The 25221-nt window shown below is 33.7% G+C and overlaps 2 protein-coding genes across 2 annotated transcripts in view; one reads left to right on the plus strand and one right to left on the minus strand.

Moving 5' to 3' along the window:
* The window catches only part of LOC137924533 (protein madd-4-like), a 187099-nt gene that overhangs the window by 144251 nt on the left and 17627 nt on the right, over positions 1-25221 (minus strand). The window lies entirely within an intron of this gene.
* On the plus strand, positions 694-4379 carry LOC137924728 (cilia- and flagella-associated protein 298-A). The gene is made up of 4 exons (XM_068768147.1): positions 694-900; positions 2056-2226; positions 3232-3475; positions 4123-4379. Exons 1-4 carry the CDS (start codon positions 694-696, stop codon positions 4377-4379), a joined length of 879 nt encoding a protein of 292 aa, XP_068624248.1.

Raw genomic sequence — 25221 nt, forward strand, 5'->3', positions numbered from 1 at the left:
CTCTTAGTTCAATTCTTTTTCTTGTTGCTTCTTTCTGGGGCAAGTGCGATCGAACCAATACTGATAGAAGTTAGATGTTTTTATTTATTATATTGCATTATATTTATAATATGTATTAAACCTTTTTTATTATAAGTATATATGTTATATACGTATGTATGTATGTTTAAGTATGTATGTCTATGTATATTTATGTTCATTTGTTTGTGAATATGTATTTTTTTTGTACACGTGAATTACCCTTTATAAGTACTATTATCTTTTCCTTACTAAAGTTGTCTGTAAGAGATTGCCTTGTGTGATAAGACCACCCATTGTACTTTTCTGTATATTATTGTATCTGTATATTATGTATCTTATCATGTACAATAAAGAATATTAAATCTATAAATTTAATAATAATAAATTTAATAATAATTCTTACATACAATAAACATAACAGCAAAAATAAAATCAATAGTCTATTTATATAACTAAGTTTAAAATAATCTGTAATAACGTCATATCTTTTTATATGGACCAATTAAAAGAGGATATATTTATAACACAACAAGCGTGTTCATAGATTTAAATATAGCGAACGGTAAAATCAATATTCCGTTGCTATAAATACGATCTTCGGTTACCTTAGCAACAATTATTTTGTCAATAGAAACACATTTGTGTAAAATTTAAGCGAGAGAAGAAATAAAAATGGTTATATTGCTGGTCAAAAGAGGTGATCAGAATCAGTTTCTTTACGAAACTAAAGTGGAGAACGCAGTGGATGATGTGGTGAAAGATATCACCGCGATATTCAACGGAAGGCTTAAAGTTACAAGGATCTGTTATGAAATGGATGAGTTACAAAAGCATGGAACCTTTCTGCCACATGAGATGCAAGGACTCACTGAAGATCAGGTATGTATATTTTCCATTTACTGGTTTTATAGTCGATATGTACAATCATTTTTTTTTAATTTTTTTAGCATGCCTAAAGTATAACATACTCATAATGTTTATATAAATTATGCTATAATTATGCTAGTAAAGGCTTTAAAAGGTATGCTTGTAGCTTATTTCATATCAATTGATATACAGTATTCACAAATCAATGCTCTCAGATAAAAAACATAACAACTTTAATAAAAAAAAATAGTATTATAATATTTATTCTTTACTGTATATCCCTGCAAAGTTTGTACTACCATAAATTATTGACCCATAGTGGTCCAATAGAATAAATATATATATTTACAGTATTTCAGAGTAATCATTTTATACAGGGTAAATGTAAGGTATGAAAGCTCTGTTTTTTTTTCAGATAAATGACCTACACATTCACTCGTTTAAAGCTCTTACATCCATAACTAATGATCCTGTTTATAATATTGTAAAATTTTAAATATACATGCCTATTGCATGCGTACATTTAAAATTATAAAAAATATTTATTAATTTCTTTTAAAATTGATATAAATTATAGTTTTAATACTATAATAAATAATAGTTAAATATGTTGGAGAAATACGGGCCTTATAGGAAGGTACAAGGTGACCCAGAGATCAATTGAGAGGGCTATGTTCGGAGATCAGCGGAAGAACCAAGATTATCAAGCTCTCAGTATTGCGCGTTTAAAGTGGCTGTAGGCACATCGCTAGTGCAGCCGATGGCTGTTGAGGACGATAGGTTCTCAAGTGGCGAACATGATCCGGTAGACATGTAGGCCATAGGCCTACTCCCAACTATGTTGTAGGTCCACTTAGTGGGCAGCCTACCAATGCCACGTCTATCGACTCATGGTCGGAAGACGTGGCGTGGGTAGGCGGACGTCGGGTGTCCTTGATTCTTCTGCCGATCTCACAGAAACCTCACGGACAGCTCTCTTGATTGCTCTCTTAGTTACGTCTTATTCATTTAAAAATATTTTTAAAATTATCACCGACAACCTAAATAAATCTGCTTATAAGTTAAAAATAGTAAAAAGGATTCGTGTTAAGTTCTCATTTTATTCAAGTAAAATCACATATAATCCTTCGCGTAAGACGGGAAACCAATTACAGGATATGCTTTCAGATAAAAGAGCTAAAACTTGAAGATCCTTGGGCGAAGCGTTGCGCGCCTCAGGATTACGTCTTACAAAAGGACGAAATGGGACGACGTTGCGGGTATGCGCCGCCGCCTCATTTGCAGGACGTCTTGAAAAGAGCCATGGAAACCGCCAAGGATATGATAAGCAAGAAGCGTGTATGGAATTTTTTTTAATATTATACGCACCATTTTAATTTAAAATCTTTAATGAAAGTGTACCTTAATAAGTTCTTTTTAGATATTTAACATGTTATAATCATTATATATATACATGTTACTTTATCAAGCAGTTGTAGTCCAGCGGTAGAGGATTGAGGTTTACGATCGTAGGTCGCAAGTTCTAATACGATACGCTCTTAAATATAAATTACACTTTGTGGATTAATTATATAGGAAGTAACCAGTAGGTAAGCGTGTAAATATTGAGGTAGGAAAAAAAATAATAATACATATAAAATGCTATGATATATATTCACAATAAAAACTTCTTTTTGTAATAACTATTTAGTAACGTTGGTGGATATTTTATTATCTACAATACTATAAAAAGCGTAGTGGTAGCGGCAAAGCTCTGAAATTTGCGATTGTAGGTCGCGGATTCGAATCCTCAGGAGACCATTTTAATTAATTTAAACTTTGTGCATTAATTAAATAGAATTTCCGTTGCCCATAAAAAGGTTTTCAGAGGATGGGCAGCAGTGTCCTCTGTATATCATAATATCACACAGCGATCACCTGTCCGCGAAGTGCGGCGATTATGGTATATCCCCCCCTAGATTTTAGGTACCTAGATTTTCCACCCCTAGATTTTGGGACACGCCAATGTTTTGCAATGGGCGTCTATGGGCGAGGTGGACTTGAAATTTTTTTTTACCTGCATTAACTATATTTTACTCAACATCTTTCTTCAATCCAAAAATTTTTCCTTTTCATCCAGAGGTTGTAATAAATCGTGCAATTCGATAAGACCATCAAATATAGTTCTGTGGTTTTTTATATTCATAAGATGTTGTTTAGATGTCTTGTAAAGTATCTTATTTATTTATTTAATTTAATTTAATACTTTCTACTAGACATGTCAGAAAAGAATACACAGATGCGATAATAACTAACAAAATATGTATAATGGGTGGTGTTATCACTTAAGTTATTGTTGTATAGGTGGATCTTCGTCAATGTCTGACTCAAAAAGACGTGGCCAGAGCCCTTGATGAACTTCGGGGCGCTACGAAGATCGTCTTCCCGGCTGGTTTACCACCACACGACCCTGTGCGAATGGAGCTGGACAATGTGGAGGATTTGACAGGAACGCAGGCTTCTAAGGAGGTCATTGACCCATCAAGAGCATGTCTATGGGCTTGTGGAAAGAAGTTCATTAATGGGAACAAGCTTAGTGATCATTTAGGTATATATTTTATATTAATTGTTTTCAAAAAATTCTCTCTGGTACCAGCTACGAGTTTTGATTTTCAAATAGAGTGAATATTCCAAATCAGTATCGTCAAAACAAATCTAAAATATGTGTAGGGATGCTGTTTTGGTGGCCTAGCGATAGAGAACAGGTTTACGATCCCAAGTCGCGGGTTCGAATCTCAGGCTGCAATTTTATTCACACATTGTGCATTAATTACATAGGAGTACAATTGCACACAAATATATTTCCAGAGGATGTTCTGCAGAATCCTCTACGCACCATAATACCACACTGATCGCCAACCCACACGTCAAGTGTGGCGATTATGGTATATCCCACCACAGGTATAGATATATTTGGGGTAGGGCTGAAAAGAAGAATGTAATGACATTTACATATTGCAAATGAGCCTCGAACCTTCTATTAAAATATATCAGTATGTTGAGTCTCTAATTCTGTGTAGTTGTTTATTCTAAAATAAACAGGTTTGGACAGGAAAAGGTTGGAAAGAAAGAAGTCTAGACTTAAAAGTGTACTAAATCCTTTAAGTAAAAACTTTTTACTTACTATTAGTTTAGTGTAGAACTATTTGTTGTAAATTTTCTACAGTCAATCAAATAAATTAATTTAATTTACAGGTAAAAACGACAAAAGTAAAGTCACAGTTAAACTGTGTTCCAACTCCGAAGGAGCTCCAGGTAGAGAGCCAGTTATGACCGAAGAAGAGAGGAAGCAGTTAATGCTGCATGCGTACAGGAAACAAGAAGAGTGGAAGAAGTTGGAAAAGGACGACGATGATAGTTACTTGGACTCCAAATGGGCTGATGGGAAAAACTTGAAACGTCAATTCCACGGATTGGATAACATCGCTTGGAGGCCTGGAATGAAGAAATAGTTTTGTTTAAATTTTAGCGATTATATTTATTTTGAGTCGATTAGAGTTTTACTTTTATATCAAACCCTATATTTCAGTTATGAAAATAATTTGAAGAAGTAGATTGTATAACGAACTATACTAAAATACAGAGTTTTTCAGAGATTGCAGTTTATATTGACCTGACAATAGACAGGCAGCGTTGCTTAATAGTAATGGTAGACCAATGGTAGAGAACTGAGATTTGTGATCGCAGATCGCGGTTCGATTCTCAGGATATTTCTTTTTCTTCTTTTAAGCCGATAGACGGCCTCTACAAGGTATAGACCTCCTTCAAAGATGCCTGGTCCTGCGCTGCCGGCTTCTAGCGACTTCCCGTAACATTAACAATGTCGAGTAATAAAAGGACCAATATTTAGCCACTTCCGCACATGCAGTGGTAGTCGTGCAACAAAGTGCACCGCCCGCCAGTCCGCTGATAAATGCGTATACGGCAAACAATGCGGATTACACAACTGCAACCGTTAAATCACTCAACACGTGTTTCACCCCTCCACGGGGCATCTTCAGGAGTTATTTTATACCGATTAGTGCCAAACGCAGAGTGCTAACGCCGCAAGGTAACGGCAGATTCCATTAAATATTTAAGATCAGCATGCCTAGCTGAACAGGCGCGTTTGTACATCAAATCAACCAAATTACATCGGGTGGCAGCTCAAAACGTTTGCTTTAACCAACAATGCAAGTGGCTAAATATTGGTCCTTTTCTTACTTAGGATGGACTTCTGCAGGTAACGCCTGATTCCATTAAATATTAACGATGTCGACCAGCTCGTGGTCGCTACTCCAGAACCTCTCGGCCTGAACAGCCATTGATTACACGAGCGACGTGACACACCTACTGCCACTACGGACGAGTAATTCTTTGAGCCTTATTTCTGACACTAACTCGCAGCAAAAAGAGAACATCATCACCCTTTCCATTGCTCTCTTGATGACCTTCAGCTTTCCTATGATGTCCGTCATAAGCGACCACGTCTCGGATCCATATATCATCACCATATAGAAAAAAACTGAGTTTCATTCTAAAGTTTCGGGGTCGATTCTCAGTAAACGAAATTTTAAATTATATTATCCTTCCTGCACAAAAACGGTAACATAAAGTATTATGAATATTGTTCATATATATATTTGATTTAAAGTTAGAATTATACGTATGTGAGTTACGTGAAACAGACGGTATTAAAAATATATTTGTATTTTAATTCAGCCAATAATTTACTGTACATATCTTCGATAAAAGATCCGAGACCCGATTTCGAAGTGATTCTATTGACTATTTATACACTTTTACTATATATTCATAGATATAGTACCTAAATTTTATATTGCAGGATTAAAAAATTTTACTTTTGTACTTATGCTTTCTCCGCGTTAAATGAGATGAAATATATGAAAAATATGAAATATACGCCAATAATTTGTTCACCTTCAGGCATTTTTTTTAATTCGCTCCCAGTTTTTGGTGACCGCTCGTTCCCCTGCCATGTGTGGGACAGTGATATCACATATTCGGATAAATATTTTTGTCTCATCCTCCCTCAAGTCTTCATAAATTCTTTCGTATTTTCCTATCATCCTTAACAATATCTATCTTTCTATCGCTTATATATCAGCTGCCTTTCATCGCTTTTCTTTCCTCATCTTCGGTCTTAAATCACAGTTTGAATCACAGCTTAATTTTGATACCATAATATTGACTCATTTTTATTTGACTTATTTACATTTATTTTAAAAATACTATTTTTAACCAGCACTATTGTTGGCATGCTTTCTTACAATATTTACTACTTTACTTAATTTACTAGCATCAGGATCTTGCTCGACCTATCTTGTTGCTCGTCCACTATTCTTGAGTCTTGTTTTTATTTATTGCATACTGCACTATCTTAAAGCAAAAAACCAAAGAACTGTGAGCGCAGTTGTCGCCCATTAGGAAGGCGATGTTATTTTACCCCCAGACTATTTTAATATTAATTAAATATTTCATTTAATATTAAAAAAACTAAGTTACGCTGAGATTATTTCTCCTGTTCTTCTTGGTTCTAAGGCATGTACCATTTGAACAGGTGGTAGATTCAACGTGATGTCAAAAAAAATATATATAAAACATAAATTTGAAATTTATAAACATGTTTTACTCTTTCACGAGAAAGGATGCTGAAATCTTCGACGTATGAATTTCATTTTTTGTTAGCGTCTCAGAAAATGATGGATAATACTGGATAAAAGAACACATGAAAGAAATCGTGAGAATGATGCATGGCTTCTGTGATTTAATATATTTACGATACACACGGTCATTTTATTTTAATATAAAACATGAATTTTTATTTAATGGATTCAGGCGTTACCTTGCGGAAGTCCATCCTAAGCAAGAAAATTAAAAAAATCTCATTAACAACATATAATTCCACATACTAACATCATAGTAAGAAGAAGACCAATATTTAGCCACTTCCGCATCTACGGGAGTTATGTTGTGCCGTTTTAAAAAAAAAGAAATATATTTAAATTAAATTAAATAGGTAGTAGTAGATGGCGACAAAAAAAAGACACACAAAGAAAAATATGTATGTGTTTAATTATCTAAGGGTAGTGGGCAGAAGGCCTGGTCTAATTTTACACCGCAGCTCGGTACTCCCCTGATGGTGGTGGTGGTCAGCCGCACGATCTCCCAGGACTGATCAGGCGGCTGCAAGTCGAGAGCAGGGAGCGCCGGTAGGTAGCAGGATGTGATGGTTCCGGTGAAAGTTGATATGAATTTCAACAGTGTAAAACTCGAAGCGTAAAACTTGCAATGTAAAACTCGAAGCGTAAAACTTGCAGTATAAGACTCGCAGTGTAAACCTTGCAGTATAAACCTTGCAGTATAAACCTTGCAGTATAAACCTTGCAGTCTTAAACTCGCACCTGTGAATAAATGTCACAGTTATGATATACATATATAATTATATGTACATTTTGCTCCGCTGACAGTAAGTCCGGAGATGGCTTGCGATGAAGGAAGGGCAGAAACCGAAAGCAGTTGATGTGATTGTTTACTGTCAGAACGGAGTTACAAAATGTAAAGCATGTAAAATAAAAATAGAAGAGATAAATAAATAAACAATTGGAAAGTAATAATGAATACATAATGATGGAACTATGGACACAGACAAAATGTTGAGCTCTAACTTATAGATAAATGCTACTTAATAATGTCTTTATAATATTTGTTCAACACTTACCCCTTGGGGTGCGAGACGATGTAAAGGTTGTGGCGTGAACTAAATGATGCCCGGAGAATGAATAGGACCAAGGCGTGAATTTATAACGTAAATTCTAATTGGCCCCGGCGCGTATGAAGACACATAGCTGGTGAACGCAACCGACACAAAGAGTGTGCGTCGGTGCGTGAGACGACACCTAGCTAGTGAACGCGACCGAGGCCTGGATCCTTCTCCCGAGCACTGGTGTAAACTCTGTGTGCTGGTGCGCGGGCGCATTGGAATTTTTGTTATAAAAACAAAGATCCGTTAAACCAATAGCATGCTCCCACGACCCCACGCCACTTGAGACGTACCGTTACCCGCTAAGGGTTGAACAATTTTTTGCTGTATTGCGATTTATGAGACGTTTCTCGTGATAATATTTTTTTGGTTAAAATTTTAACTAAGATTTATGGGACGTTAACTTACAACGTTACAATGTTACACCGATTAGTGCCAAACACGACTCTGTTTTTGGCACTAATCGGTGCCCCGTGGAGGGGTGAAACACGTGTTGAGTAATTTGGCGGTGGCGGTTGTGTGATTCGCATTGTTTGCCGCATACGCATTTATTAGCGGGCTGGCGGGCGATGCACTTTGTTGCACGACTACTACTGCATGTGCGGAAGTGGCTAAATATTGGCCCTTTTCTTGCTCATGATTTTTTACATTTAAATTCATTCAAATCAACACTACAAGCTTTAACATGTGTTACGTTTACGTAAATTCTTGTCAGATGTTAAAACCTAGCGGTAAAGCATTCGGACTCGCAATCGTATGTCGTGATTTACGGGTCTTTGGATACAATCTTATATAATTCTCACTTTGTCCATTAATTAAATAGGATTGATACTCCTCACAGACAAGTTTTCAGAGGATGAGCAGCATAGTTTTCTGCGTACCATAATACCAAACTGTTATCTCCAACCCGCCTGCCAATAGTGACGAATGTGGTATATCCCTTTTGGGGGAGGCCTAAGCTTTACTGTGGGCATCTATGGTGAGTACATGTAGAGCCTATTTACAATAAATTATTTATTTGTAATGATAATATATCAAGAAAAAGGGATTTTAAACTTTGACTTGCTGCAAAATGAAATTAATTATCGTTCGCAATCTGTTAAATTTTGTACTACAAAAATTATTATACAGTAGATTTTAATTAAAAAATTGATTAATCTTACATATTTCAGAGTGATTGCCGGCTGATTGCGAATAGGTACTTAGTACCTATTCGCAATCAAGCTTTTTGCTGACAAATGCGCTATAAACTTATCCTCCTTAAAAAGTTTATATATCAATTATCAATACTTATATTTACAATTAATCAAAAGTTAAAGAAATATGACATAGTTTTAAATAGCTACCTATTACGCTATTGTTATATTGCATTAATTATGTCTAAGAAATATTCTATTATACAAAAGCTTATATTAAAAGCTTCTATACCACGTCTTTAATAGTTGAACTAAGCATATTGTAAGTTATTAATCCTATTCAATACATTAGCAGTATATTTATGTACAACATATTTTAGAAATAAAATTTGTATCAACCTGTCTTCTGAGAACAGTTATTTTTACATACAGCTTCAATTATTACATGCCCTATACATAAAATATTAAAAAACAAAAATTAAATATGTATTATAATATAACATTTTAAAAATCTTTTTTATTTACATGCCGATTTGGGAAGTAAATGTAAGATAGCGCGATAAAAGATAAGTCTAAATAACTTAGTAAGTTCAGATAATGCAGGGCCTTTACTGTAACTTAAAATTAAAAAAGATTTCTCGTAAAGCCAATTTTAAACTGTTTCGTAGGCATCTACGACGCTACGTAGACGTCTACGAAACGCTACAACAACTGCTAGTTTATTAGTCTACAACAATCGTAGCACGAATTATTTATTTTGTGATCATCCGCCGTAGCCGTGTGTCAGTAAGAACGTGAGCCTTAGTCATTGATCATGCAACGGTAATAACGATGTATTCCGACGTGTGGCCTTGGGCGGAATTAATGCTTTCTTGGAATTTCTGTTGCCGGAGAAAAGCGTAGGCGTTTAAAATTAGAATATTTTTTCCGAAGGTAGCATATTTTTCTCGTTTTTCAGCAAACAGCGATAATTAAGTAAGCATTTTCTTTTATAAAACAAATCATTAATCGAGTAGACCTTGATCTGAAGGCTTTTGATATATTACTACCATCCTATCTTGCGAAAATTTTAATTTATTATATCATGTAAATACAATAAAAACAATCGTCCTTTTAGCCCATAGACGCATACTGCATATATGCTTTTATATTAAGTACATCGGACCAGTGCTTCGCATCCTTTTCTCGTCTACGGCACACTAAAATCTTTCTTAGAATTTCGTGACACACCGAAAGCTAAATTCGAGAGACTAGTAAACGCGACGTATCACTGTGTCTCAAATACAAAATATGTATATTCAAAAGTTGTTAAATTTCAATTTATTATTTTTTACTGCGGCACAATTGTATCCGACCTACGGCAAACCGGTTGCAGAGCACTGCTTTAATTTTTTTTCTTTCTCTGATTCTTTATTCTTTTTGAGGCACGTGCGATCTAAGTCAGTTTGATGATTTTATTTATGATTACATTTATATTTATGCATTATACCATAAGTTCGTATGTATGCGTATTCATGTATGTATATTTTATCTATACATATTTATATATACGTTAACTACTTGTTATTTATACTTCTACTGTTTCCACATATGGTTGTATATTATGGTTGTCTTAAAGAAATTGCTTCATGGGATACGACCGCCCATTTTACTTTTTCTTTACTATTATGTATTTATGTATTTATTTTTTGCGTGTAAAATTATGAATAATTATTAACTAACCTAGTAACTTTATCGTTTCTTGACTTCCTTTTGTTTACAACAATGTCTATCTTTCCATCGCATACCATATATATCATCGGCCTTGCAACGGGCTTCCTTTCCTCATCTTTGCTCTCAGATCACAGTTTGAATCACAATTAAATTACAATATTGATTCATTCGATCCGACCAATGGCATACCCGTTGTGCAGCACGGAGACAACAAAATTATAAAAACAATACAATTTTTAAAATTGGATGTAGTTATTTAGAATTGGATGGGCTACATACGTTCAAATTGTCATATCGGAAGCACAGCGCTGTCGCAGAGTTTTGTTTAACGGTTACGTGGCGGTTGTGTAGTTGGCATTGTCTGTCGCATGCGCATTTACGAGCGGGCTGGCGGGCGGTGCACTTTCATGCACGACAACCACTGCATGTGCGGAGGTGGCTAGATATTGGTCCTTTCTTATTTAGGATGGACTTCCGCAATGTAACGCCTGAATCCATTAAATATTTAAGATCAGCATGCCTAGCTGAACAGGCGAGGTTATACATCAAATTACCTAAGTTACATCGGGTGGCAGCTCAAAACGTTTGGTTTAACCAACAGTGTAAGCGGTTAAATGTAATTCCGGGTTATATTAATATCCGTTCCAACACGGTCAGCCATGCGGCTGATATGGCTATACGTTAGGCTTAGAAGGTCTTGTTAGAAGCGGAATCTCGCCGGTGGTTTAAGATTAGAGATAATCTGAAATTACATTTGAAGACTCGGTGTTTGGCACTAATCTGTGTAGCAACTCCTGAAGATGCCCCGTGGAGGGGTGAAACACGTGTTGAGTGAATTTACGGTGGCGGTTGTGTAGTTGGCATTGTCTGTCGCATGCGCATTTACGAGCGGGCTGGCGGGCGGTGCACTTTCATGCACGACAACCACTGCATGTGCGGAGGTGGCTAGATATTGGTCCTTTCTTATTTAGGATGGACTTCCGCAATGTAACGCCTGAATCCATTAAATATTTTGTTTAACGCTCAAAATGCGCTGAGTCAGTGGTTTATCTTACAGTGTTGTTAATTTTAAAATTCCAATATCAACTAGATCATTTATTTTATACATTACTCCGTTATATACCTATCATTGTAATAAGACTCGTATCATTTTAAAAAATACCATAATATTAGTATAAGACACTATAAGCATAGCTTCTTCTTATGCGTATACGTATAGATTTTTAGATAATTTTATCTGGGCACATCACATAAAAAAATTGCTTATTTCATGTAAAATTGTGAATTATGCGTAGATGAAATGTGCCAAGAATAGAAGTAAGAGAGAATCACTGCCGAGAAAATTAAAATTTACTCGGTAAGATTTTGGCATCGCGCAATCTATTTCGTCGGAAACAATGTCGGAAGTGGGTGACGTTTTTGCGAATTGTCTTGTCTACTTAATGATTTTTATGTTGTTTTGCCGAATATTTATGGTGGTTGTAATAAAGTTGACATGTCCTAACATGAGAAAATGTATAGTACATTTGCAGTCAAATAATAAATGCTACACACGTAAAAATATAACAGAAGTATCTACAATAATTTAATGATAATATAGAATAAAATGTTAGAGTTATTCAAATGAATTATTGTAGACATGAGAACTTTGTACTATCAGAGCTCATTGGCCAGAATTATAATAGCGTTTCAAAGTGATCACTTTATACGGAGTGATTAAACATTGGTGTAAAAGATTTAAAACTTTTTTCTTAATTTTAAGCTGCATTTTCGCCGCTTTAGGTGGGTTAGGTTAGGTTTTATTTAAAATCTTCTCTTCTTTATTTGAATAGGCTGTTACAAGTTCGAATCGTCGATCAACTCAAAATGTAGGCATTGTTATACCTACAGGAAGCTACCACCGGCTCGGAAGGCAGTATTGCAGAGAGCCGGCGAGAAACTAAACAGTTGCAGTAAGAGATATGGCTTCTTAAATAATACTTGACAATAATTATTTTCCTGAGTAATATTCAACATTTAACTCCACGCATTCATTCCTATAGATATTCAACTTTTTATGTATAGACATATTTATGTATGTATGTTGTTTGATATATTTTTTGTACCAAATATAGTTGTTGAACATTTAGTCGTATGAAGGAATGTTGCTCAGGTGACACCAGAGAAACAAAAAAAGGATAAGTAGTACTAATTTGAAATACAAAGCCATAAGATGCACCAATTGCTACAGTTCTCATTACGTAGTCGTATTTATCTGCAAGAGCTCAGTGGAACATAATTTCGACAATCACTGCAGGAATCTTTGCGAATTTTGCCAGTTTATACAAATATACACATTGCGGCAATGCGCCAAACTCCATCTTGAATTCTACTTTATATTTAGTTTATAATCACATAATGGTTAACGTAAATTCAACTTTCGCTAAGCGATCGCGTCGTTTCCAAGTTTTAATAACTTCGGAGGGTACAGGGTACGTACGGGGTACAATGTACAACGAAAAGTCGTACGTTGTATAATAATTTAGAAAAAAAAAACATATTTTATACCCGATAATAAATATAATTTTGATTTTCCTGTTTTTCTGATTTAAACACATTTTTTTCCGGTTTAAGTATGATATTGTTCTCAAATCGTCTTGTTTAGCGCGTTGTGAACTTTCTCATTTTCTTTAATTCTTTCTCTTCAAGAGTCGTTACTTCTTATCATTCCTTGGATTCACTATTTAGATTTTGGGTTTTGACTGATTTCAATTAAGTCCATCCAAGTTAAACTTAGTTAACTACTGGTCAGATTAAAGTGAGAATGCATTTAACAGCTCACATCTAAGTTATCCATCATTAAACTAAGTTAACTTAACTGAGTAACGGCCTTTATCATTATTATCATCATCACATCATCCGATGGATGCCCACTGAAGGCATATACCTTGCACTAAGATCACCGCAACCTTAATCGAAACCTTTACCATAAGTAAAACCGGTAACGGAAGAGTGAGTCATGTGTGACATCGACATCTACGTAGCAAAACCTTTTCAAGATCTTTCATAGCCAACACCATATCTATAGCCGCCATAACTTAAATCGACCCTCCTGTGCGTTTTAGAATGCTGAACTCCTAGGATCACCGAAGAAGTTTGTAGAATTACTCGTCTGAAATGACAGAGACCTTTGAGGCCAAAAGGTTCTCAAGTGGTGACCACGTGCAGGTAGACGCGGCGTGGGCAGGACCTTCACTAGGTAGACTGACGACATAGTCAAAGTTGCGAGAAGTCGCAGGTAACGGGCAGGAAAACCTTGCAGTGGGCGTCCAACGGCTGAAAAAGAGAACTCCCAGCGTATGACGGACCTTGCCGAGGTTTTTTATAGGGGTCCCTTGAGTAACTCTTTATGACGTATACCCAAGAGGTCCAGAGACTACCAGACAGTGCCTAAGGGTGCTCTTAATTATAAATGTAATAGTGCGAATTTATCGATGTCTGGAATGGTGACATACCGGAAAACGCAAATTAAGGCGTTCATTCACATGCTGTAAAGCCTTTCTTGTTAAGGTAGAGCCATATGTTTAGCTTTGGACACGGCTGAAAAAATAATGATGTTGATATCCCAAACTATCTTCTTCACTATTAAAAAATAATACGCGTTCTATAGAGTCTGATGGGTATAGAAATAGATTCTTTACGTTCGATATGTTCACAGTTCGAGTGTTCAATTATAAACAGGAATTTAATTAATTAACATCTTTAATTAAAATGGAAAAATTGATTAGATTAACGAAGGCTTTGAAAATAACATAGAGATGCATGGAGCAGCTGATATTTCAAATGCGGGAATGCGTTACGACGCAAAATGTAACGTGATTTACGAGTGTAATATTAAAAACTGGATAACGACTCCGCGCAATGGCTTTCCTTTTGAATGCGGACGTAAGAGTTGTTTCATGTTTTATTTACGTGCATTTCATTTTAAATGCGCTTATGCATTTTGCTCGGTTGCGAAATGATGATGTAATTTGCGGTGCGCTAGTGAAAATATTATTTATGTTAATACGACCGGGGGGCGTCCGGGGGGGTGAACGGGGAGTGTTTGGAGGTTGACACGGTGAAGGGGGTTTATAATAGCTCTTTGCTTACGTAACAGGTACGTTTGTCGTGACACGTGTGGTATTTAAAGAAAAAAAAATATCTATACAAATAAACAAAATTCGGGTGTCTGTGTGTAATATTATATTAACCGCTTTTTACTATATGCATTTGTGGCATATAAACGAAAATCATTTTTTATTTTATCTGCCTATCTGTGTGTTATCCAATTTTGACAGGATTTATACTAGCTTGTAGCTTATGTAATAAGGAGTAACTTATTTGGTGTCCGATCTTGCGATGTCCACATTCAGCGACGCCCTGCAACCTTAATTATGTCGTTGGTCTACCTTATGGGGGTGGGGGGGTGTACCCACGCTGTGTCAGTAAGTAAGGAGCAATTTTGGCTACATTTGTTTTAGATAAATTTTTAAAACAAAAAATATTAAATTGCTCGCGGACGAAGTCGCGGGCAAAGCTAGTATTAATATAAAACTGACGATTAATTCATAAATGTGTCACCTGTTACGTGACTAGTCGAGAGAGCAAATTTTAGGCTTTACAAATTTGTGCTTCTAAATTCAAAATATCGTGGCTAAATTTTTTATAGCTAATAAAAAGGCAAACATGAACAACGGCTTATAGACTTATTTCTTAACTTATTTCTCAACAAAAACCTTTCAAACTATTACATCTATTTACAATCACGCTGTATAATGTTATCACTCTAAAATATGTTACATTATTTTTTTTAAATTAAACAGGCCAATAACTTCTGGTTACACAAAACAGGAACATATAATAAAGGTTATTTAATTATAATATGTAGTTATTAGAATTATAAAAATGACTTTTCTTTTATAATTAAATTATTATTTTTGCAGCCATTTATTTGTGGATAGGGTATGTATACTCTATCCACAAATAAATGGCTTCAGTTTCTTCAGTTCGTTAATTTACAGCAATATAATTACGAGCAGTGGTTGCCCAGCGGTACAAAACTAAAACTTGTGGTCGTAGCTCGCGGATTTGATTCCCGGGATACAACTATCAAATTCATTATTTGTATAAGAATGCAACTGCTCAAAAACAAGTTTCCAAAGATAGGCAGAAGCATACTCTGCGTACATATTTACCTTTTTATTTAATATTCTTTATTGTACACGTTAAGATACATTTAATAAGTTTTACAATAATACCCAAAAAAGTACAATGGGCGGTCTTATCACATAAGGCAATCTCTTACAGACAACCATAGTATGGAAAAGGTAAAAGTACTAATAAAGGGTAGTTTACGTGTACAAAAAAATACATATTTACAAACAAATGAACATTAACATACAGAGACATATATACTTAAACATAATCTCCTCAATATCTCCCATAGATACCTTTGGCTGAGGCCTTTTTTTTTCAGTAGAGGTCCATGTTCTGAAACTACGAAGACCACGACGATCTATATATTTATCTCTTTAATTCTTTTACACATACAGTGAATCATCCTGTATATGTTGCATATGAAAGCGGTTTTCAGTTAGAACTTCTAGGTTAAATGTTTTTTTTTTACTAAATGCCTTGAAAAATAATTTTTAATCATTAATTTTTATTAAAATTACATAAAACATTGACCCATTATTACTTCAATTATATATTTCACCGTAATTTATTTTTGATAACATATAGGCGGTAGATATATCTTTAACTAAACCTGTATCTCAAGTTTTTATATATTTCAAATTAAATCACATCACTCCCGTTCCTCATATATTATCTGAATGCGTATATCACTTTTATAACTGTCTCTTATTGGTGTCACGGAATATTTTATTTAGGTGAGCATTGAATAATAAGGTGGGGTTTAGGCCATAAATTTATATGACGCAATAATTATTAACGAAAGTGCGTGTACGTGATTTCGAAACGAAATAAAAATATGAATTATTGATATTTATTTTTATAGCTGCAATTATTTTGATATAACATATGTCTTTTTAAGAAATGCCTTTGAATTTTATATAAAGTATATATAGAGTGAATTGTTATATATGTAAAACCATGGATAGGCGAGCAATGTGAAGATAAACCATCCACGGAATATACAAACTTCGTTAAAGTTTTCGATATCGGTTCTATTAGAAATCGATAATAAAAGCCTATAAACTTATTTCAAGTGGTGTTAGATTTGCACACTTTAATGCTTATTAAGGCAAGGGGCATATAATGGAGGCCCCTTCCTGAAATATCGCCACGATGCCTATCCTACGCTGCCTTAAATATGTCGTTAGTTCACGTGGTAAATAGCAAGTCCCCGTTGCATCTATAGGTCCGTGTTCGCCACTTGAGAAGATCGTACAGCCATCAGCTGCACGATCAATGTGCCACTTCACACGTGCAGTTCGATCTACTTTAATGACCTTCTTTCTTCTGAAGACTTCCTCATTTCTGCAGCTTGACTTCTTAATCCATTATGATAAATAATATAACTGATTTCATGTTGCCATGTCAGCGAGAGGGAGATATAGCCTTCCACAGAAATGTGCCTTGGTTTATTGCGCCGTATATAATAGAAATCAAATTTATTGAAAACTTATAAATAAAAGTAAAAAATGTGTACATATACTTATTTGAATTTTATATATTAAAATTAAACACGTTTATTTTAATTCTTCAAAACTAAAAAAAAATCATTAATATTAATTTAAAAAAACATTTTGGAACACTATACAAGGGGATTGGATTATATATATAAGAGCTATAAAGGAGTGAATATGAAACTCAAATGCTGGCAATTATTGTACGATACATTATCATAAAATCAATGGTTAAATAAAAAATAATTTAATGATAATATAATAAGAAAAAACTTTTTTCACAAATCTTCCATATTTCATATTTATTACCTGTGCCTGTTCTTTATACTACAAGAAATTATTGGCCTGACGCATTACAAAATAATTTATTTCAATAATGTAACATATTTTATAATGATTGGAAATAGGTGTAAAAAATTAAAACTTATCGCTAAATAATGAGTTATATATTCATCTCTTTATTAAATAAAAGTTCAAATATGTTTTATGAAATAGGCATTTACATACACTTTAATCCTCATTTGGTTTAAGATTATAAATAGCATATTACCATCGTCTCGGAATGATCACCTACTAGGAAAGTTTGCTAGAAACATACAAGTTGCTAATTATAAATACAATATAGCTATGTTTGATATACATTGTAATATTAAACATGTAAATGACTCAACAGACTAATTTAAACAATATTTTGATCAGTTAAAATCTCTTGATTGATGTAATAAGATTTATTTAATAATTTACTTTTAGTTTTAGATTTAATTCTAAGATATTTTTTGAATCTTTATTATATATTCTTTTAAGTTTTTATACATATAACCAATCACCCTGTGTAATATATAGTAGTGTTAACGCATTATTTTTCACTATAAGTACAGTCAAGCACGGAAAAAATATAGATGTAAGTAATAGAAAAATTAATTTATATATTTACAAACAGGGCACGATCTCGACGGGAGTCAATACGAGCCGCTGACTGTACATTTTCGCCCTTCGCCTCAAGCCCATATAGGCCACTGTATTCCATTATTCCCGGACTATCGGGTCAGGGCGGGGTGGAAAAATAATTCAATCGTATCATTTACGACGTCAGCTTCTCTAAATAAAGTATATTGCTATCCCAATATTTATGTTATCACATTTCATTGAGTTATTTTTTTATATAATTATATCCTTATTCTCACCGACAATTCGTGAAAAGTGTTATAAAAATGTTTACAATGTTCTATTTATAAAACACAGTTTAATTAATTTTATTTATATAAGGACTTAGACTGTCGTATGTAAGATTCCCGGGGTACAATCTTATATAACTCACACTTTGTGCTTTAGTTATATAGGATTGTCACTGCTCAGAAACAAAATTTACAGAAGATGAGTAGCATTTTCCTCTGCGTACCATAATGCAAGTGGCAATTATGGTATATACCTCAAAGATATCTTTGGGAGAGGCCTTTGGGAGAGCCGATTCATTTTTATTTGACCTTATTAATTTATACTTTTCTGTACACCATAGACAAAAAAAGAAGGAATATAGAAACAATTGACATAGAGGTACAAGAGGCGGTCTTATCGCTGGAGGCTTTCTCTGCCAGACAACATTTGAAAGGAGATGAGAAACATGAAGGAGAGGGCGATGATTTCCGTCCACTGCAAGATATAGGCCTTCCCTGAAAACCTTCGCGATGATCTGACTTACGCTGCCTGCATCCAGCTACTCTACTCGAACTATATCAGCTGGCTGGCGGGTAGTGCACTTTGTTGCACGACTACCACTGCTTGTGCGGAAGTGGCTAAATATTGGTCCTTTTCTTACTTAGAATGGACTTCCTCAAAATAACGCCAGATTACATTAAATATTTAAATTAAAAATGAAACTTAATTACTAATAATAAACTATGATATAGATAATAAAGAAACAAAATTACATTGATATTAAATTAAGACAAATAAATGTAAAAAGCAAAAATACACAAACGAAAAAAAATTTAAATGTAGGATCCTGTGGAGAAGGCGATGGCAAAAAAAGGAATGCAAGATATTGCGAAGAGAAAAAAAAGAAATAAATGGAAGATATAAAGAAGGATGAGAGAGGAGCATGATATATTAATTGTATAAATAGTCCCTGCTTTAACACGGGAGAGAACTAATAAAAAAAGAGTCTGAGAATGAGATACCACGTTACTAACATTATTATCATAAATTCAGAGTCCACTTGTTTATTTAAAATAATGGTAGTGAAATGTGCAATTAATTCTAATAGATATCGTCACATTATGAAAACTTACAATGCGAAACTACTGTTGTGTAAGGTAACTTTTATTTTTACAGTTATTCAGATGACGGTGTTGCATGCGAAATACAGATAAGCTATTACAATGGCCTATTCACCTGTCTATCAGGTAGACTGAATATACTGTTTCAAATGGACGACCAGAGCTTTGTGATGCCACAGTGTAGGTAATGACAGATGTGCAATATTTAAATTTAATTTTCTAAAATTTAACAGCAATTCTGTTGAGACAATTAGACATATGAACAAGTGGAATACATTTTTCGAGGAAAATATTTATAAATTATAGGTTTGTTTTTACTGAAATGTTAAATTTATATCTATTGAAAAAATCGATATCGAGCCAGCGGAATTATTACTTGAAAGCGAAGCGCAAGACATCTAGTCACATGGAGGACAGACCTTGTAAGGGTGGTCGAAATCTGAATGCGGGTCGAAGCAACCCTAACGGTCAGTTGCATAAGCGATGTGCCGCCGTACTGCCATTTTAGACAAATATTTCTTCGAGCTACGTCAGTGATCTTGATTTTTCTGCGCATATCCGTAATTCTAATTCGATCTTGCAACAAAACTCTGGTTTAATTTTGGTGCTATTTTGACATAGTATATTCTTGAAAAGTAAACAAAGAAAATTGATCTATGCTAAACATAAATAAAAATAATAAAAATTAATTAAATAAAAAGTATTAATGTATTTATTGAAGATGTCTCCAATTTAAATATACCAGGTACGGAAGTACTTTACTTTTATCAATGCAAAAGATAGAAAAAAAGGATGAAGGTTTTAAATAAACTATGTGCTATAGGCTAGATTGTTCATAAGGTGAGTGAATTTAATATTTAACACTGCCTTTAACTTGATGGACGGTTGCATCAATATATAACGTTGTTGTACGCGATTGTATTAAAGCAAACAGGGCTATGTACAAAGTAATAGAACGAATAAAATTTTGTACTTCTAAGACAAAATAAATAAATTTAAAAAACTTTTAAGTGAAACGGTATTTTGAAACCCATATTGTGGTGGTTGCGGAAAAATATGTACCTAATCCGCCATATTGGAACGGCGTCCATCTTGAATTTTAAATTTTGACATAATCATCGTGTTTTACTAGTGTAGCCCTTTCATTTGATACCCATATTGAGGGGGTTAAAGAAAAATTCGTAATCCGCCATTTTGTATCGGCGGCCATCTTAGATTTATAATTTTATTGATTTTATTATATTGTATTGTCATCTAAATTAAATGTGTGTACCAAATTTCAGATCAATCTGACAACGGAAAGGTGCTTAAATTTCAATTTCTAATTTTGATCCAAATAAATTCCGTACGGGTCGAACTAAATAAAACCGTTTAAATAGGTTAGTAACAATTTTTAGAAGCTTTTTAGAATTTTATTCTTTTAGGGATGGATGGTATATATACATTTAATATACTAACACATATATATTTACTACACTAACACATGATGCTACATCTTGTGTTAGTATAGTAAATACGGCAACCGTCGCATAGATTTTGACGTACAACTTTATGTCAATATGAGGAAGTAGTCACACGAAACGTAATGTTAAGAACTCTAATATAATATTATTGCACTACCATTAACAAAATTCAAAACGTATATTAAAAATAAATTGACAGTGATGTCGTCTGATAATTTTGATTTCATTTAGGATATATCTGGTAAAGTGTACAAATATAAATCTGTATTAAACTATATTAAAAGGTGTGTTGTTGTGGAGTTTCTTCATGTTTCTTTTCCACAATTATAACACCTTGTATTGCAGAGTCGAAAATTAAATAGATTAAGAAAATTAAATAGATAATTAGTTGACTATCGATAAGAGTTTTGTGTTTATCTTACGTCCAAAAGTTGAAGATTCCTACGGATAAAATTATAAAGTTAATAATAATACGTAAAAAATACATTGATATAACGTAAAATAATTTATAGTATAAAAGTTTTTAACAAATACACCAATACCTCACTTTGCGTCGTAGTTACGTTCCAAACAAACAGACGCAAATTGAAACGCCACAAAGTGATTTAAGATTTTTTATAGCAAATCATGTAAAGATCGAAGATAGGATCCAGGGTCACGAAAATTCTACTTTTTAAAAAGAAAACTGAACAAAGTTAACATTAAAAAAAATAATTCTGCCAATAAATAAAATGGAATAATATTTACTTTTTTTGTAATCAGAAACAACACGTAAAAATTTATATAAATTTATTATTCTCTTTTAAAAAAAGCACAACACAATAAGTAATTGAAACAGAACTCTAAAATTAGCAAAACTCTAAAATTAACAAAAAAGCAATGCAAAACAAAATGAAATTAACACTGTATTAAAATTGGGTTGATTTTTAGTCAAAAAGGGAGTCCCCGAGTTTTGATGATATGACGCAATTAAAAACGAAAGTGCTGCCATCTTACAGAAAAAAAAGAAATTTTCAAAAAAAAAATTAAAGACACGAACCCAAAACAACGCAACCTCGAAAATCTAACGACGCACAGTGAAAATTAGTATTAATTAAGCAGCGACGTAACTTCGAAAAACACGCAAAACGAAACTACGCAAAGCGAGGTACTGGTGTATATATATATTTATTCAAGTTTTAGCTCCGAAAACCCATTCAGGGGGTCGATTAAGCTATAAAAGTCAAAAAGGTCAACCGCCCCGAGCATCAACAAACATAAATTAGTTGCTCTTTATTATTTAATTAATAACACAACCAAGTTTAACGAGTTGTTATAATTTCACGAAAAGCCTTGCAAGTGAAAAGTCAAGTTATTGTTGCTACGGTTACGTTAACTTTTAGCGGAGTTTCCGCTGAAGCCTTTTGTGAGACACAAAAGGGAATTTAATTAAAAAAATTGTATTCTTGTTATAAAATGTTATAAATGTACAACATGATTGGTTATAGATGTATAAAATTTAAAAGGATGAATTTATAGATCACTAGCTGATCCTGCAAAAGTTTCTAATTAAAAAATTAAAGATAAGGATTGATCGTAGAGGGGTGAAAATTTAGGGTTGTATGTATTCTTGTATGCTGTATCATAAAAAAATAAAAACAAAAAATTTCGTTAAAAAAATAAAAAAAAATTTTTAAGTGTGAACAACCTTTATCACTTAGGGGTATAGAAAATAGATAGTAGCCGATTCTCAGACCTACTGAATACGCATATTAAATTTGGTAAAAATCAGTCAAGCCGTTTCAGACGAGTTCAAGTTCGAACACGGTGACACGAGAATTTTATATTATATTAGAAGATTTATTTTTTGTCAATTAATATAAAGTACAAGTTATCCGAAAATCAAAGTTTTGCTAGAGTAATAAATATCGTAATTATAATAGAGTAAAAATAGTGTTTTCAAAATTAATGCATAGGAGCATTTATTGCATTGCTAATTAAGCACCATGATCACCAACTCGAAGAATTGCTCATCTGAAATGGCAATAGGTCCGCCTATCACATCGCTCATATAGCCAGTTGACGCGACGTGGATAGGCCTGCACTACACCGAGATAGTTGAGGCTACAGTAACTCTAGATACCTCGCTGTTACTTTCTCGTCCTCTGAGTGCCTAACGCATAACGGAAACCCGAATCCTTTAATTTTATATAGTTCACGGACCCCTACGTTCCGTGAACTCGTTTTCGATGAAGCTGTAAAAGCCGCAAGGATAACAGCAAAAACATCTCAGAGATAATAGACAAATCGCTGGACACGGGCGGCGTAGAACCGGTCATCTTCGCTATCTTTGAAGAAGGATTATTCCTTGCAGTGGGCATCCAGCAGTTAAAAAGAAGAAGAAGGAAGCTGAATGTAGTTTACTAACTATTCCTGCAGATATTAAATTGCCAGGAGTTATATGCCAAGCCGCGTTCTAATTAAAATTAAAATCAGATTTGTTACAGTTACCATATACAAGGTGATTAAAGGTAAAAGCTTCACGGTATTCCGCTGAAGAATAAGTAATACATTGACTTCTTTAAAGGTTTTACATCCATTTCCTATCATCCTATACTCGAATGAAAATATATTCACTGACACAGTATTTGGGGTATAGAAAATAAATAATCGTTGTTTATTTTTAATACAATTACATTTTAACTATACAGTTTTGTAAAATTCGATTCGCCAGTAATTTTTGACGATATAAAGTCTATATTTATTTACTTTATTGGAGATAGACAGTAACAAAAGGCAATAAGAAAGTACAAACTTAGAAGCTTAGAAATATAAAATTAGTTACAATTGTTACCTTATAACTATCTCACTAAGAACATATAATTATTTATAGTCAAACTATGAAAAAACAAATTAAAACATTACTAAACAGGGATCAAAGGCTATGGTTTATATATTTATATTATGTTTGTTTATATATTTATATTATATTTATATTATGGTTTAAATTGTATTGTGTGTACTCAATAATTTTTAACGAAATTGTGTAAAAAGATACAAGAGAGCGCGAGAATATATCAATATCACTAACATATGAATTGTGGAGGTCACACATTCTGTATAAGGGTGCACGTTTACCGATATTTGTCCTAGCCGTTGATAAAAAAGAGTGATCTAGAACGCGTTCTCGCTGCAGGAATTTGAAAGTTTACCTCGCACAACAGTTCCGAATAGTTAACATTGCCACCACAAATATTTTTAAGTGTAGTAGCGTCCATTAGACAACGTCGATCCTTCAATGATAACATTCGGTATCTGTTTAAAAACTTTTTATAGGAATCCCGGTGGCAATACATTCGGTAGTTCAGAAGTAGTTGTAGTGGGCTTGAATAGAATATTAAAGTGTTTATATAAAATCGAAGCTGTTACAGCTGTTTTATTATAACAGCTTACCGCTTGACGTGCTAAATAGCTTGGCGAGCTTGTCGTAATCTCTCGAAGCGCTGCATGCTTCTGTGTTACGCCGTGTGCTTTGATTTTGTTAAATTGACAGCTGGTCGCTGCAAGGAAATGACTTAATTTATTGATTTATTTTCTACATAAAAAATTAATAACGAAATCGTTTTTTTAGTTATTTTATTACTGGTCGATTGGTCAAAGGCGAAATTTGGCCTTGGCATACCTGCGATAGAGAATTGAAACTCACAATCATAGGTCGCGGGTTCAATTCCTAGTATACAATCTTATATAGTTTATACTTTATGAATTAATTAAATGAGATTGCAACTGTCCACAAGTTTTCAAAGAATCTCCCCATACATATCTTAGTGGAATGCCTGAACCTTGCTATGGCGTCTATTGGCTTAAAATCACGCAATTAAATAATAAATAGCATAATGATGATAAAGTAAGAAAAAAATTGTTCAAAATTTAAATAAATTATTGTTTACTACCTTTCATTATAGATCTTAAGCTGCTAGAAGTATTTGACCTGTTCATATGTTAACATCATATATATTTAGATTTTACAACCTTATTTGTCGATAAATTGATTTTTTTCTTTTTAACTAACTTAACTTTTAAAGTCCTCTTATACAAACCTAGACCCAAATATAATTTAGATCTAAAACACACGTTAGTAATTATGTTTAAAATCGCAACCCTAAAGCAATTACAATTCTGTTGACGTGAAATTGTTGTTATAAAAGGAAAGTTTACAGTTGCACCGATTAAACGCTCTGACAGTGTGATTAGAGGGCTTCGATATAACGAACCATAACAGGTGAACTGAAT

The sequence above is a fragment of the Battus philenor genome, unplaced genomic scaffold, assembly GCF_028537555.1.
Source record: "Battus philenor isolate CCGP_79_NKW_IND1 unplaced genomic scaffold, ilBatPhil1.0.hap1 SCAF_24, whole genome shotgun sequence".
NCBI classification, from domain to species: domain Eukaryota; kingdom Metazoa; phylum Arthropoda; class Insecta; order Lepidoptera; family Papilionidae; genus Battus; species Battus philenor.

Coding starts and splice junctions, on each gene's coding strand:
- LOC137924728 (XM_068768147.1), top strand. CDS start 694: ATGGTTATATTGCTGGTCAAAAGAGGTGATCAGAATCAGTTTCTTTAC. Junction 901..2,055: donor AAGGACTCACTGAAGATCAG/GTATGTATATTT, acceptor ATATGCTTTCAG/ATAAAAGAGCTAAAACTTGA. Junction 2,227..3,231: donor ATATGATAAGCAAGAAGCGT/GTATGGAATTTT, acceptor ATTGTTGTATAG/GTGGATCTTCGTCAATGTCT.